The sequence below is a fragment of the Cryptomeria japonica genome, chromosome 3, assembly GCF_030272615.1.
Source record: "Cryptomeria japonica chromosome 3, Sugi_1.0, whole genome shotgun sequence".
NCBI lineage: Eukaryota > Viridiplantae > Streptophyta > Pinopsida > Cupressales > Cupressaceae > Cryptomeria > Cryptomeria japonica.
This window is the reverse complement of record NC_081407.1, coordinates 467,457,414-467,472,973: the sequence shown is the minus strand read 5'-3', so window position 1 is coordinate 467,472,973 and position 15,560 is coordinate 467,457,414. Positions and strand designations below refer to the sequence as shown.

General features: G+C 34.7%; 1 protein-coding gene across 3 annotated transcripts in view; it reads right to left on the bottom strand.

Annotated features, from left to right (window-relative positions):
• LOC131041381 (uncharacterized) overlaps positions 1-15,560 on the bottom strand; it is a 145,608-nt gene that overhangs the window by 81,981 nt on the left and 48,067 nt on the right. For all 3 annotated transcript variants that reach the window (XM_057974432.2, XM_057974433.2, XM_057974434.2), the window contains 3 exons: positions 9,904-10,043; positions 9,497-9,662; positions 8,978-9,113 (listed from right to left, as the gene is read on the bottom strand). In XM_057974432.2, the coding sequence (XP_057830415.2) occupies positions 8,978-9,113; positions 9,497-9,662; positions 9,904-10,043 (442 nt within the window). The remainder of the gene's footprint in view (positions 1-8,977; positions 9,114-9,496; positions 9,663-9,903; positions 10,044-15,560) is intronic.

The window sequence follows — 15,560 nt, the reverse complement described above, 5'->3', positions numbered from 1 at the left end:
AATTCTATACAAAGATTCTCAAGCAGATTTACGGCAAGGATATTCAAAGTAGTTGGATAACTAATGTAGAATCCATGGCTCCTCGCAACCAAACTACACACATGAATGTACAAGATAGTGTAAGTGGTTGTCACGGCTGAACAATGGAAGTCGCTGAGGCAGAAACTACAAAACTTGACATAAAGAATGCACATGAGAGATGCAATTAAGTAGAAGGTTTAGGTCACTAGTTTTCTTTTAAAGATTAGAAAGAACAATCACTTTAGTGAACTCGACAACAACCAGATCACAACCAGGATTGTTAGGACTATCCACAAGGTAGTCAGAACACTTACCAAGGAATGACCTAAAGAAGATTAGATTTTGTGGCTACAAGGATCATTGCATTGAGAAAGCTGCCTTACTTTGGAACTGCAGATCCATTGGTGTGGCTTTTTCGGTAAGCTGATTCCACATTAGAATCGTATACTTGTGCCTAGATTGTCAGTTTTATATCAATACGATGTATGAGCTTACGACATTGTTGAGCAACAAGATGTGGAAAGGAGAAGTGAGATATATGGACCTCATGGAGGCTATTGACAAATGCATAATAATAGGACCATAGTTTTAAGACTCGCCAGACTCGCCACGGACTCGCGAGTCCATTGGTGGGTCGAGTCGACTCACCAAGGACACGCGAGCCGAGTCCTGGCGAGTCTTAACAAAAGACTTGCGAGTTTTTTACATAGACTCGCGCAATTTTTTTACACGGACTCGCGAGTTTTTTATAGAGACTCGCATCGCCCAGCATGCATGCCCAACCACGTTTTAAAGTGGTTTTTTTTTTCATTTTTCACTCATTTGGCATTCTTACTTGCTGAAAACAGGTTTGTAGGGTTTGAAGAAGGAGAGGAAACACGTCAAAAAATTATGTAAATATTTTTTTTCAAGTCAGTCTTATTCTCTTCATCAAAATATATACATGAAATATAACATTTAAATATAAGTCACATTTCTTATACTTTAAGTTATATTTCATGTATATATTGGCAAGATGTTTGAGAGTGGTTTCAGATCTCTAGGAGTTATAATGCAAATTCTAGGTTTTAGAAGACCTTTTAATTTTTCAGACTTTGTCAAATTTCAGTAATCAATAGGCTCCTATTAGCATTCTCTTGCTCTCTCTATCTCACTCACTTTATCTGCCCCGAATTTCAGATCTATCTATCTCCGAGTTTTTTACATAGACTCGCGCGAGTTTTTTACACAGACTCGCGAGTTTTTTATATAGTCACATTTCTTATACTTTAAGTTATATTTCATATATATATTGGCAAGATGCTTGAGAGTGGTTTCAAATCTCTAGGAGTTATAATGCAAATTCTAGGTTTTAGAAGACCTTTTAATTTTTCAAACAGTCAAAATTCAGTAATCAATAGGCTCCTATTAGCATTCTCTTGCTCTCTCTATCTCACTCACTTTATCTGCCCCGAATTTTAGATCTATCTATCCCCGAGCTTTTACATAGACTCGCGCGAGTTTTTTACACGGACTCGCGAGTTTTTTATAGAGACTCGCATCGCCCAGCATGCACACCCAGCCACATTTTAAAGTGGTTTTTTTTTTCATTTTTCATTCATTTGGCATTCTTACTTGCTGAAAACAGGTTTGTAGGGTTTGAAGAAGGAGAGGAAACACGTCAAAAAATTATGTAAATATTTTTTTTCAAGTCAATCTCATTCTCTTCATCAAAATATATACATGAAATGTAACATTTAAGTATAAGTCACATTTCTTATACTTAAGTTATATTTCATGTATATATTGGCAAGATATTTGAGAGTGGTTTCAGATCTCTAGGAGTTATAATGCAAATTCTAGGTTTTAGAAGACCTTTTAATTTTTCAAACTCAGACTAAATTTCAGTAATCAATAGGCTCCTATTAGCATTCTCTTGCTCTCTCTATCTCACTCACTTTATCTGCCCCGAATTTCAGATCTATCTATCTCCAAGTTTTTTACATAGACTCGCGCGAGTTTTTTACACGGACTCGCGAGTTTTTTATAGAGTCGCATTTCTTATACTTTAAGTTATATTTCATATATATATTGGCAAGATGTTTGAGAGTGGTTTCAGATCTCTAGGAGTTATAATGCAAATTCTAGGTTTTAGAAGACCTTTTAATTTTTCAGACTCAGTCAAAATTCAGTAATCAATAGGCTCCTATTAGCATTCTCTTGCTCTCTCTATCTCACTCACTTTATCTGCCCCGAATTTTAGATCTATCTATCCCCGAGTTTTTTACATAGACTCGCGCGAGTTTTTTACACGGACTCGCGAGTTTTTATAGAGACTCGCATCACCCAGCATGCACGCCCAGCCACGTTATAAAGTGGTTTTTTTTTTCTTTTTCACTCATTTGGCATTCTTACTTGCTGAAAACAGGTTTGTAGGGTTTGAAGGAGAGGAAACACATCAAAAAATTATGTAAATATATTTTTTCAAGTCAGTCTCATTCTCTTCATCAGAATATATACATGAAATATAACATTTAAGTATAAGTCACATTTCTTATACTTTAAGTTATATTTCATGTATATATTGGCAAGATGTTTGAGAGTGGTTTCAAATCTCTAGGAGTTATAATGCAAATTCTAGGTTTTAGAAGACCTTTAAATTTTTCAGACTGTCAAATTTCAGTAATCAATAGGCTCCTATTAGCATTCTCTTGCTCTCTCTATCTCACTCACTTTATCTGCCCTGAATTTTAGATCTATCTATCTCCGAGTTTTTTACATAGACTCGTGCGAGTTTTTTGCACGGACTCGCGAGTTTTTTATAGAGTCACATTTCTTATACTTTTTCATATATATATTGGCAAGATGTTTGAGAGTGGTTTCAGATCTCTAGAAGTTATAATGCAAATTCTAGATTTTAGAAGACCTTTTAATTTTTCAGACTCAGTCAAAATTCAGTAATCAAAAGGCTCCTATTAGCATTCTCTTGCTCTCTCTATCTCACTCACTTTATCTGCCCCGAATTTTAGATCTATCTATCCCGAGTTTTTTACATAGACTCGCGTGAGTTTTTTACACGGACTCGCAAGTTTTTTATAGAGACTCGCATCGCCCAGCATGCACGCCCAGCCACGTTTTAAAGTGGTTTTTTTTTCATTTTTCACTCATTTGGCATTCTTACTTGCTGAAAACAGGTTTGTAGGGTTTGAAGAAGGAGAGGAAACACGTCAAAAAATTATGTAAATATTTTTTTTCAAGTCAGTCTCATTCTCTTCATCAGAATATATACATGAAATATAACATTTAAGTATAAGTCACATTTCTTATACTTTAAGTTATATTTCATGTATATATTGGCAAGATGTTTGAGAGTGGTTTCAAATCTCTAGGAGTTATAATGCAAATTCTAGGTTTTAGAAGACCTTTTAATTTTTCAGACTCAGTCAAATTTCAGTAATCAATAGGCTCCTATTAGCATTCTCTTGCTCTCTCTATCTCACTCACTTTATCTGCCCCAAATTTTAGATCTATCTATCTCCCTATCACTCTTCCTCTATCCCCTCTCTCTGTCACTCTCTATCTCACTCTCTCCTCTCTCCCCCAAAATCTAGACCTATCTCTCTACCCCTCTCTCTCTCAACCTAAATTTGGCGCATTGGAGAAGCCACATCGGACTCCTAGAACTAGACCCTCTAGTTCTATCTCTCCCTTGGTTTTCACTAGAGCTGAGAAGAGGAAGATGTAGTCTTCTCTTTAGTTTGTTCATTGTTGTTTTTCACATTTGGACATATCATTATATGTGATTTTGTAAACATTTATAAACTTATGCTGCTATTATACATTTTAAAGTTTGAAACTAAGAGTATGAATGATGAAATTTCAAATATTAAGTGTTTGGAGATCATATGACTGTTATGACATGTGTAATGCTTCATTTATGGCTCTTATGTTCTCTAAATGCATTAATTTCTTTTTGTTTTTTTGTAAAACTACAGTTTTATTTTTGTCGAGTCCTTGCTGAGTCCGTTCACGAGTCCGTGGCAAGTCCACGTTTGAGTCCAAATTTTGGGTTGTCGAGTCTGTGGAGAGTCCGCGTCTGAGTCCAAATGTTGGGCTGCCGAGTCTGTGGAGAGTCCGCATATTAAAACTTTGAATATGAGAACAAATGAATGAATTGGTTGAGAGCATATGTATTGATTTAAAGTTACTGTGCATAGCACATGATGACAAAATTTTGATTGGGGTGGTATATCCAAGATTCAAGATTGGTATTCATAGGTCCATTATGACTATTACTATTGCACATACCATGCAAATGAGAAGATGCAAAATTTACATCTAAATGGGATAGCAAAAGGACTACTATTTTGGTTCCTTGTTAATTCATTTCTTGTATTACTATAGCACAATCCATGAGTTCCTACCCTACACTATCACCATTTGATGTGCACAAAAAGAGACACTAAGAGTTTGAATGCACACACAAGGAAAATGAAGAGTGGGAAAATGCCCTAAAGTGGCAGTGCACAAACCAATGAAGATGCACACGAGATTGTGAGTGCTTACCCAATAGCAAACTTCCAATTCTTTCAACATCACATGCAAGTAAATTTTAATTGATATTACAACTAGTCATAAGCCTAGTGCATTCTTGTATGTTATTTATGTGTTAAATGAGGAGATTGAGCACTTATATACGCTTCTAGGCACATATATACCTGTTATGCACCGTCTAGTAGTAAACCATAACAACTCATTTGACCACCAATGGATGATCATGGGTCAAGAGACGCCCCATAAAAAGCCAATGAAAGGGTATATGAAGAGAAGGCATCAAACCAAGATATCAACAGTAAGCATGTGGCTAGTACAACATTGCCAAAGTTGCAAAAGAAGCATAGGATGAAATTATATGATGACAGTAACACCACAAAAAGATGACAAAAACAAACTCTCCCTAATCAAGTATGTGTAAACAAACTCTTATAGACTTGGACAGATTTATTTTATAATTCATGACAAGGATTCTAGATTACAATTCTATGAGGAACATAGGAAGCCTATTGTCACAAAGAGGTGGAACACAATGAACACCCCTCTTCATATGGCTGCCTATGCTCTTTATTTCAAGTGCTATAACACCTATTGGCCACATTCTTCCTTCTAAAGATGATGAGGTAATGGAGGGGTTTATGAAGGCCCTTCATTAGATGTAGAGAAAGAGAAATAAGGAGGCAACCATACTTCAAGAGTGGTTTTTTAGTTTTCCGATCTTAGAGGTCCCACATTCAACAAACTAGAGGCTATGATGGATAGGAACACTATTACACAAAAAGAACCCATTAGATGGTGGAAATTTCATGGGAAGGACAGACTAGAGTTGAAACAACTTGCTATTCATCTACTTCCACCCAGATTGCTTGTTCCTCTGCTACAAAGAGGAATTGGCTTCATTCACTTGATCAAGAGAAATAAGCTTACCTCTAAACAAGTAGAAAAGCTAGTTGTTATTCATAGAGCCTTGAGAACTTCGCATCGACAAATCCAACAACATGTTGGGATGTTGATCCTAAATATGGTAAGCAAATTGACGAGGAGGTGCAACAATGATTGGTCGAGATTCATTGGACAAAGCACAACTTCAGCCAAAGAGTGATAGGTTTAGCTCTTTTGATATTGATAATCCAAATGAGGCATAGCCGTATTTTGAAGTTTGGACACCTCTCTCTCTCTCTCTCTCTCTCTCTCTCTCTCTCTCTCTCTCTCCTCTCTCTCTCTCTCTCTCTCAATGATTGGTCGAGATTCATTGGACAAAGCACAACTTCAGCCAAAGAGTGATAGGTTTAGCTCTTTTGATATTGATAATCCAAATGAGGCATAGCCGTATTTTGAAGTTTGGACACCTCTCTCTCTCTCTCTCTCTCTCTCTCTCTCTCTCTCTCTCTCTCTCTCTCTCTCTCTCAAAAATAGCCCTCAGAATCCTGTCCCCAAAATGCATTCCCTGCCATCCCCCCATCCCCATCCCCATCCCCGAATTGTCGTGGAACATAGATTATTTTAGAACACACTTTCTATAGAAGTGCCTAGGCACGCAAAATAACCAATGTTTTTGTTTCTTTCTACGAGTGTATTGGTTGACCTTTTTGTCACTTTTGGTCAATTGTATATTTTGTTTGATGTTCGATGCATATAGTATTTTGAGGATAAAACACATAATTGTATTGGAAGAATGTTGGCACCAGAATGTAAAAGATACATATTGTAATAGTGCCCAAAATAGCATCTAACCATATATGTGTAGCACATGATTAAGTATCATGCACATAGATAGGTAGAAGAAGATAATTGAGCAAATGAAAAATGATCACTGTTTTGTCATTGAATCATTGGAGCCCTTGCCTTTATCTCCAACTTGTGGGCAGGTATGAAAGCTTTTAATGGATTGTTTGGAAAAGGCTTGTTTGACTTCATGTAATGTCCCCTAATGGGACCCTCTTATATTCAGACCTAGAATCACACTTGTAGTGCATAGTAAATACAAAAGAGGGACACTATTGTCAACTAAAGCTTGGTCTGGAACCTGCACAACAGGTTAGTCAACATTTCCATTTTCAACATTCTTTATATGTTGCCCAATTTATATGAAGGATTCAACAACCCTTTCTCTACACCTATTCCCATTATGGAGCTCAAGGAGAATCACACAAAGCGCCTCGAGTCTATCCCTCTCCAACAAGCCCAAGAGCACCAAGGACCTCATCAACTTGGCCTCTTGGCCCAAACTCGGGGTTGGCATACCAGTTGGAGCCTACTGCTCTTGCTTCCTTGTATTTTCCCTCCTAGTATTCCCTTATTCTTAATCTGTTATAATATATTCTAATGTAGCAACAGAAAGAGTGGGTATATGAGACATGAAAGGGTTGCTCGGGTCGATTGTCTACCAAGTCCAAGGAATGGTTTCTTCTAACCTCCTTGCTAGGCTTGGCGGCCCATGTTGCTATCCCTTCAAGCTCATTACCCATACAAACATCTTGTGAGTTCGGTATGGAGAGTGTAATCTGGTTCCTTGACTTCATGGGCCCTTATGACCACTTGAGAGCCCCTCGTTACCCCTGGATCACACCTCAAACCTCTTCACAGGATGCAGCAAACAGATTGGAATAATTCTTCAAGTGCATGCATTTCATATGGGATACATCTAAATAAATAATGCTACTGTATTCATAAATATATTCAGTTTGGAATCAATTGCATCAAATATTTACTTATAGATATGTATCATACAACTTATCATATATGGATACTACGTACCTCAATCCCTGCTTCTGCAGTCTTAACTAATATGGTGAGTATTGATGCTTAGTTGCTGATATCAATGGCGCCTTCGATCTGCTGAAGATGGCATTTCTGATTCCTTCTTACCCGGTTTCCAGTCTCTTCTCCGTGGTTCAATAATCTCCCCGTGTTTTTCTTCTTTTCCCTTCCTTTATATCTTTACATGTGAGGGAGAGGTCACACCTCTTCATCATGTATGCCTTTTGGCAAGAGACACAACCTTTCTACCATTAGCACCCTTTGAAATAGTGCAACTCTACATTATATCTGCCCTTTGAAAGGGACACAACCTTTCATGATCAGATCTGCACTTCTTATTTAAATCAGATCTGCACTTCTGATTCCCAGATCATCCCTCTCTCAAATGAGGTTCTCTTCTCCCTTTTATATCTCATGTTTGAGGGAGTCACAACTTTTCATTTTATGTCTTTTGACCATTCATTAACTTAATTAAAATTTAATTATACTTAATTATATTCTTTTATATTTTTATTTTAATTATATTTTTATTCTTTTGTATTTTAATTTTATTAATAATATTTATTATTAAATTCTATTTCAAAGTGGGGACATTACACTTCAGTGCTTAATCAGATCTCCGTATGTAGGATACGCATAGCAAATCCAATCTGAAAAGTTTTACTTGACTAGTAGATATGCATAATTGTGCATTCTAGTATTAAAGTTATAATCATACAGCATAAAAATTCTGTATTGATTACAAATGGAAGTGCAAGTGTAGTCTTCAGCCCCTCCTTCCGACACTTATGTCATGTGGAGTTCAGCATTTTTTTAATATCCCTGTTGTCTTCCAGCAATTTCATGATTCTAAGCCAACAATTAGTCACTTCAGCAACCAACCATATTTATATATAATAAGGTTAGCTCACTCACTAAAAAGCCTTCCAACAAAAAAAAAGATGGGATAAAGGATTTAAACAAAGCAGAATTATTTGATAAATGTCATCAATATGTTTATGATTTGATAAATTTGCATTTATAATTTTCTCCAATAAAACCTCATTCATCAATCATGGGAACAAAAATCATTCTGAAGGATTTAAAATAACTTGGGTATCTTATAAGAGCGATGCATTACATTATTATGAACCCCGCTACTCCCCAAGTAACTGCAGTCAGGATTTGACAGTTATCTTAAAACAATTTTCCCAGTCATTACCTAACTATTGGTAACTGTAGTCATTTTAGATGAGATTATTAACATAATCAGTTCTGTTTGTCTGAAGATTTAAAGACCTTCTTTTTAATTTAGACACCTGCCCTTCCATAAAGATAGTGAGAAGCATTTGCAAAGGTTGAACTCCTCTCAAGTTGGATTCCAATAGAAATACATGTTAGTTATGTTTATCTAAACAGTGCTCTAGTTGATACAGGAAACTTTAGTGAATGCTAAAAGTATTACCATTTTAATCATTATAAATGGATGAAAACATCAACCATACGCTAGGAAATGTATATAGCATCTGAAAGTCATAGGAGAAAAATGGCTTATAGTAGAAAATTTATGCATATTTGCCATGCCAACCAAAAAATATGCATAAAAGTTCAGGAATTCAAAAAGACAAAAGAAACAAGTCCCAAACATCCATTAAGCCTAGTTAGAAGTGTGGCAGTAGCATACCTTTTATTGTATACCAAAGCCTTGTGAGCCTGGAGAGATTACTGAGTTTGGAGGACATAGGAAACAAGAGAGCAACAAGAACAATTACCATAGGTAAGAGATGTAATATCATGGAAGTTTCCTTTGAATAAAAGACCTGTATATAAGAAATCCCAATTCGGCATCCTGTGAGAACTTTTGCAAAGTTATGAGCTTCATTGCTTGTTGATGAAGTCCAATATGCAACTTATAATATCACAATTGTTCTTTACTAGCAAGTATCAACTATTTCATACTGAATGAAGATACAATTTTATTAGACTTACTATTCAGGATAACTAATATTTGTCAAGTTGAGATCAACATACATAAACGAAACAAAAAAAATATTGAGAATACATACTTTTAAAGATAAGAAATCTTTATGGAAAGCATGGAAAATAGAGGATATATATATATATCCTAAAAAAGGAAAACTTTCAAGTGATATGGAAATTATATCAGTTTGTTAATATGTACCAATACTCAGTTACATCCTACCATAAACCAGGACAGGTAGTCAAAAAAAATTGGTCGATCCCCAAGGGTGCCATTTGCTACAAATGTTTTATCGGCTCTTTGCTGGGCATTTTGTAGCTCTGAAGAACTAGCAAGTGCCTTCAGTACACTAAATAAGTTCTCTCCCCGAGCTTGTATGCTTCCAGGTCTGCAACCATAGGATCTACTCATAAGCAAATAAAAAGGAAGAATGACCCAACATTCTGCAATAGCTATTCCAAACATTATAATTATCAAATATAGTAAATAACTATGGGATGATACCATGGGACTTTTCCTAAAAACTGAGTACTGCAGGAAAACACCTATGTGAAAGATATTCTCATTTTGAATTATTTTCTACTGAAATTTATGCATCTTTAGTTCTAAAGTATGTAAAAGAAACATACAAAATATTTTCAATCCTGTCATATGAAGTGTGATAAAAATAGCCTCCAATAAGGAATATGATATCCAATCCTGGGATGTCCCCATAGTCTTCAGCAAATATTCGATAATCTGTATCCCCAGGAATCATGGGGAAAATATCCTGTTTGAAAAATAGAGATGACATAGAAAATGAACCAGAAAAACAGTCAACGGACAAGAAGATGAAAAAGGAAAAGAAAAAGATTGTTACTCAAGAAAATTCCAAATAGCTTTCTACGAAAAAATATTTGCTCCTAATCCAGAAACTAAATTAGTTTGCTTTGCAAAGAAATAGCTATGACGAGAATCAGCTATGTGCCTCCTAACCCAGTTCCCTTTATTTGGAGAATTTCTCAAGTTCTTGTATCAGACTTTGCTAATGAAACTCACACACATACATCTCTTATGTTACTTTGTGCAACAGAGATGATACCACTTCACAACAACTAAATTAGATTCAAATTATCTTTATTGTTTTTAAGAAATTTTAAGGTCTTCCTGTTTGAACAAACAAATACATCATAGTACATATAATAGTTTAAACTCTACGTCTATCCCATGACAATTCAATTAAAATTTTCTACATGCTTCATGCAATCTAAAACCATTAAAATTCCTCTTTAAATTTTTTCTTTAAAAAAAAGCCATATTTCAACATAGCCTTGTAAATTTTGTCTGTCTATGTTGCAGAAAAAGCCAGAGTAGACCCAGACACCCCACCCTCCCTATGCACCAGCAACATGCCAGGTACAAAAATATTTTATGCTTCACCATTGAAAATTGAAAGCATTTTCAGAACAATTTGAAGGTGCTCTCAGAATTCCATGGACAACCTGCAGTTGTGTTACTTTAAGTTGTAATTAAAATAAATAAATAAACTAAACCTAAATTACCACACTCCTAACCCCTACTAAACTAATCCAGCTCCATCTAAACCAGAACTATGCAATTGTATCTTCAGATGAGAAGAACAAAAGTAAATATTTCTTTATACTCCTTTTTAATTGGGCCAAGTTAGCAGCCAAAAAATCAGAGGAATTGGTCTTTGTGCATTCTAACTCGTGCCTCCTATTAGACAAACTACCCAACTTCAAGCAAGGGTCAACTATGCCTTTGGATATAGAACCAAAGCAACTTGGATGCTTGGGTAGATAAGTTTGCCCATCTTTCATCAGTTGATGATAAGAGGGAAATTTGCCTACACAAGATTCATATAATGGATTTAATCACATTGACACAGTTACTTTTGTATCAGGTTCTACTAAACCGAGAAATGATTTTGACACAATTTGATGATTTGTTCATGTAATTAATAAATATGTTAAATTGACCATTCATGTATTTTAAACCTAACTAATGTATAAATATCATTTTAGAAACACAAGATCTTATTAATTATGCAGAGTTTGGCTTTTTTTTTGTTTATTTTATTGCTAATTATGTGAATAATGTTGATATTAAGGTTATTTTTCTAAGTATTATTATGCTGTGCATAGAAGTTTCCTCAGAAAATTGTACCCAGCATCCTAGATAAGCCAGTGTTTCTTGTATTGATCATTTGATTGGTCATACTGATACACATCCATTTTAAGATTATTTAGATGTCTATCCTGATACCTATTTTTCAGCACTTTTCCTGTACAGAAATACTCTTTGCCAGATTATATAACTTTTCATTTTAATATAATATCATTAAACTTTGTAAGGAACTGCATTACAAACAAAAACACAATAAATTTAGAGCTCTCATTCAATGATGGCAATAAGCATCAAAATTTGAATCTAACAGAAGACGATTGTGGAATATCTAATTGGTATATTATATATGATCATATAGAAGCATAAATCCTCAAAAAATTGCAAAAATCGCAATTTTTTAAAAATCTACAGTCGAAACGATTTTTCCCCCAAAACATACAACAATGTTCAACAATTTTTAAGGGTTTAAAATTGCACAAGAAATGCATTTATTATCCACCAACCCAACACGAAACTATAACTACACAAATCGCTATTTAACCGGGTTTTTTCATTGATTTTAGCATAGAACTGAGCGCTGGCCATCAAGACATCCTTCACCACCAAAGATTCGTCAGATTTCATCAATTTGCTGAGGCAAATCGCAAGTAGGCAACCTTGAACTCATGTATGTTTCTATTTGATGTAAAGAACATTAAAATAGAGATACGTTCTTTGGTATGTTTCTATGTTTGATGTTAAGGACATCAACATGGAATAGTTAAGAGATATATTGTTTTTCTCTCTATATTCCACACTACTGTAACTTGTCTTAGGCTCATAGTAATGCTTCCCATGTATATAAATCCAATGACACAATTTAGTGGGAAATAATAGACAATATCATAAATACTAAGTAAGGCTTCCACCCGAAACTAAACTTTATTGGCTTGATATCAACCTAAAAAGGTTTATTTTATTGGAGTTTTTGTGATCCTAACTATTCAAAAAAAATTAACATTTCAGTTGTCAACAATAGTACCAAGGTAGTTGTTAGATTATCAAAGTTAGGTTGGAACAAATTTCCTTTTCAGATACTAACGAAGTGTGATAATTTGGAGCTTCAATTTGAAATTGACCATCAAGTTTTAATGACAAAAAGGTAAGGTCGTGAAAATTGTAAAATCAAGTGGGGAGTAGAAGCATATATAGAACAGTATATAAACATTGTGAAATCAGAAGCAAAATTTCCTAACAAAAAGATAAAAATGAGCTTAAAATGCTGAAAAAATTCAATTGTAGCAATATTTTATATCAACATGAAGGATTGTTTTGGTTATATTTAAATTTCCTATATATTCTGGAGGCTTAATGTTTTGTAAGTTGGTGAAGATACATGGAGGTTCATAAGCCCTACAAGGAGTACAATAGCAGTACATGTATGCTTTAAGTTTAGACATATATAGGGTAGCAATCCATGCATGTTAAATAGGTATCAGGCAAACTAATACATGTCTTGAGAGAAGTCCTAACCTAATCTTGTGGGCTTCTCTTGATTCCTATCGGAGCAGGCCTCATATAATTTCTTTAACGATCCAGATAGATTTCAGCAGAAATTGTCCCATTGAAAGGTAATGTTCCTCATGCTTTGATTTTCCATTGAAACTTGTAACTATAATCTCTCAAATTCTCAACTCAAAGTCCATCAATGTTTTTACTTCCATCATCCCACTTATAGGCAAAATCAAGGAAAATTTACTTGAATAATAATAGCTAATATTGTGGCTCAAATAGTTGCTCTCTTCTTTTGTACTAGCGGATTTTTATCATCTAATGGAAAAATATTTAACAATCCTTTTACTGTTTTACAAATCCGTTAAAATAGTTATTAATTAGAACATTTCGATATCATTTACGGTCTTTTGAGATATTAGATTCCGTTTCAAAAGCATTTTATATTACTCTATCTTGAGCTATTTGATTCAAAACCTATTTAGTTGAACTTTGCGATTGCTTCCTTTGTCATATAATTTCCCTTTTACACTCTTCATATAGTTCTCTTTTGACATTATTCTAGAAATTGCAAGTACTATTAAATCACAACATGAACTAGTTGATTCCAATTTTGTCATTTATGATGTCTACTCAACAAAGGAAACTGTATTTTTTTAAACTTTCTTGAGCCTAAGGATTTTGAGATCCTAGAGGCCAACTTGGATAGTCATGAAGTTGAAACAACTTAGGAGAGGCTATAAACCAGAAGCTTCATCATCAAGACCTACAGCCCTCTAGCATAGCTCTATTTGTAGTAGCAAGAGTCATTGGCTATGGTTGATTTTTTGGAACTTTGTCCTTAGTTTATAGGTTGACTTTGTACAAACTATAATGTAATTCAAATTTTGTAAACTGTAACTATGCAATTAAATCAACAATATGAATATAAACAATAAATCCTATTTTCTACAATTCATAGGTTAAACTCTCTATTTTATTCTCTTTATATCTCTATGCTATGGAAATGCCCTTATATTTCAAAAAGAAAGTAGTTTTTGTCTCTTTTTCTACTATGTTTTACATTTTTTTTAAATCCAATTTTCCCCTCATTTTTTCAAAAAATCTTATACTTTTGGTTTGCCGACTTTTTCCACAAACAATTTCTACTGCTATGTATGATCATGCAAATATATCTAATGAGTGTCAAGTTTCGAATAAAAAAACAATATATAATAATGATATCTAAATGCTTTTTCTGCTATGTTAACCCAAGTTTCCGGGACGGGGACGGCAGGGGACCGGGGTACGCGTTTCCGAGAAGGTGATTTTTTTTGCCAATTTTGGGGACGGCTAGGGGACGGCTATATAAAAGTGGGGAAAATTAAAATAAATAGGGAAATTTAAAATATTCATATGAAAACATGGATAAAAAATGCACATATCCATTATAGAACCTTACATATAAGAACTAGTAGAGTTCTTATGGCAAATTTGTGTTAAATTGAGAGTCAAAGTCAAATTGCTTATAGAATTCATTGTCAAAATTCATTTTCTATATGCAAAAGTTATGGGGACGTCCCCTAGGAGTCCCCTCTCCCCAGGACGGGGACGGCTGAAAAAAATACCGGGGACGCATCCCCGGGTAACATAGTTTTTCTGTCTTTTCTATTAATTTCAGTTTTCACTGTTTTTTCTAACTTAATCTTCTGCAGACCATCAAGGACATATATTGTAAGCCTCATAGGACTGCATTCAAACATTATTAGTCTGGAAGTCCTTTTGATCTAAGAAGTGAATTGGTAAAAATTTTGGTAGCTTTCACAAAGTAACAATTAACTGTTTGTTGAAATATTGACTGAAGTCTCAGTCATGAATGGATAGCTTCAAGGAATTTCAAAATTATACTGCTCAGGAAGGTAATCTTCGGTAACATTAGAATGTGGACATTTTTATATTTCACTATCAGCTTTCATGCAGTAGAATAGCTATCACATTCTACAAAATGTTTGTTATCTATGTTTATGTGAATCTGTGATTGTTAAACTGTATTTCTACATGTTATAAAAATCAATACTGCCTCAATAATAACTCAATACCTATTACATAATAGATTAAAGGAAGAACTAAAGCAATCCCAAAAAAGTGAAAAACATATCTTTGATTTATTAATTCCCTGAAGAGGGGTCTCAAAGCAGACTCAAAATGTTGGAGTCAAACACATCATACAGTTGTACCCAGACGTGATGTTATGCTACCTGTGAGAATCTCAAAACTTGAATCAATGCTACTGTTATGACAGAACACTGTCCCTTGAATGGCTTCATATTGATGAACTGAAATAGCAGCTGAGATTGGAGGCTATAGAGCTCTAAGTTGAGAAGAAATCAATGTCACATTCAAAGGAAAACGAAATAAAATTCAAAGCACATGCAGATCATTCCAATTGCACAGGAAAGAACCACCCACAAGGCTTTCTTTTTAGCAAATGACGTAGAGAAGTAGCCCTAAATACTGAGTGGCAGTTACCGCCTCACATCCTTAATATGGTTTCTGTTTCAAATTTCAATAGATGATTGCCCGAGATTTGTAGAAATCAGATCAATTTCTAATGGGAAGACTGGGAAGAAAGCACAAAGCATATGCGCCTTTATCCACATGCAGAAAATATTGGCATTATCCAAAGTCT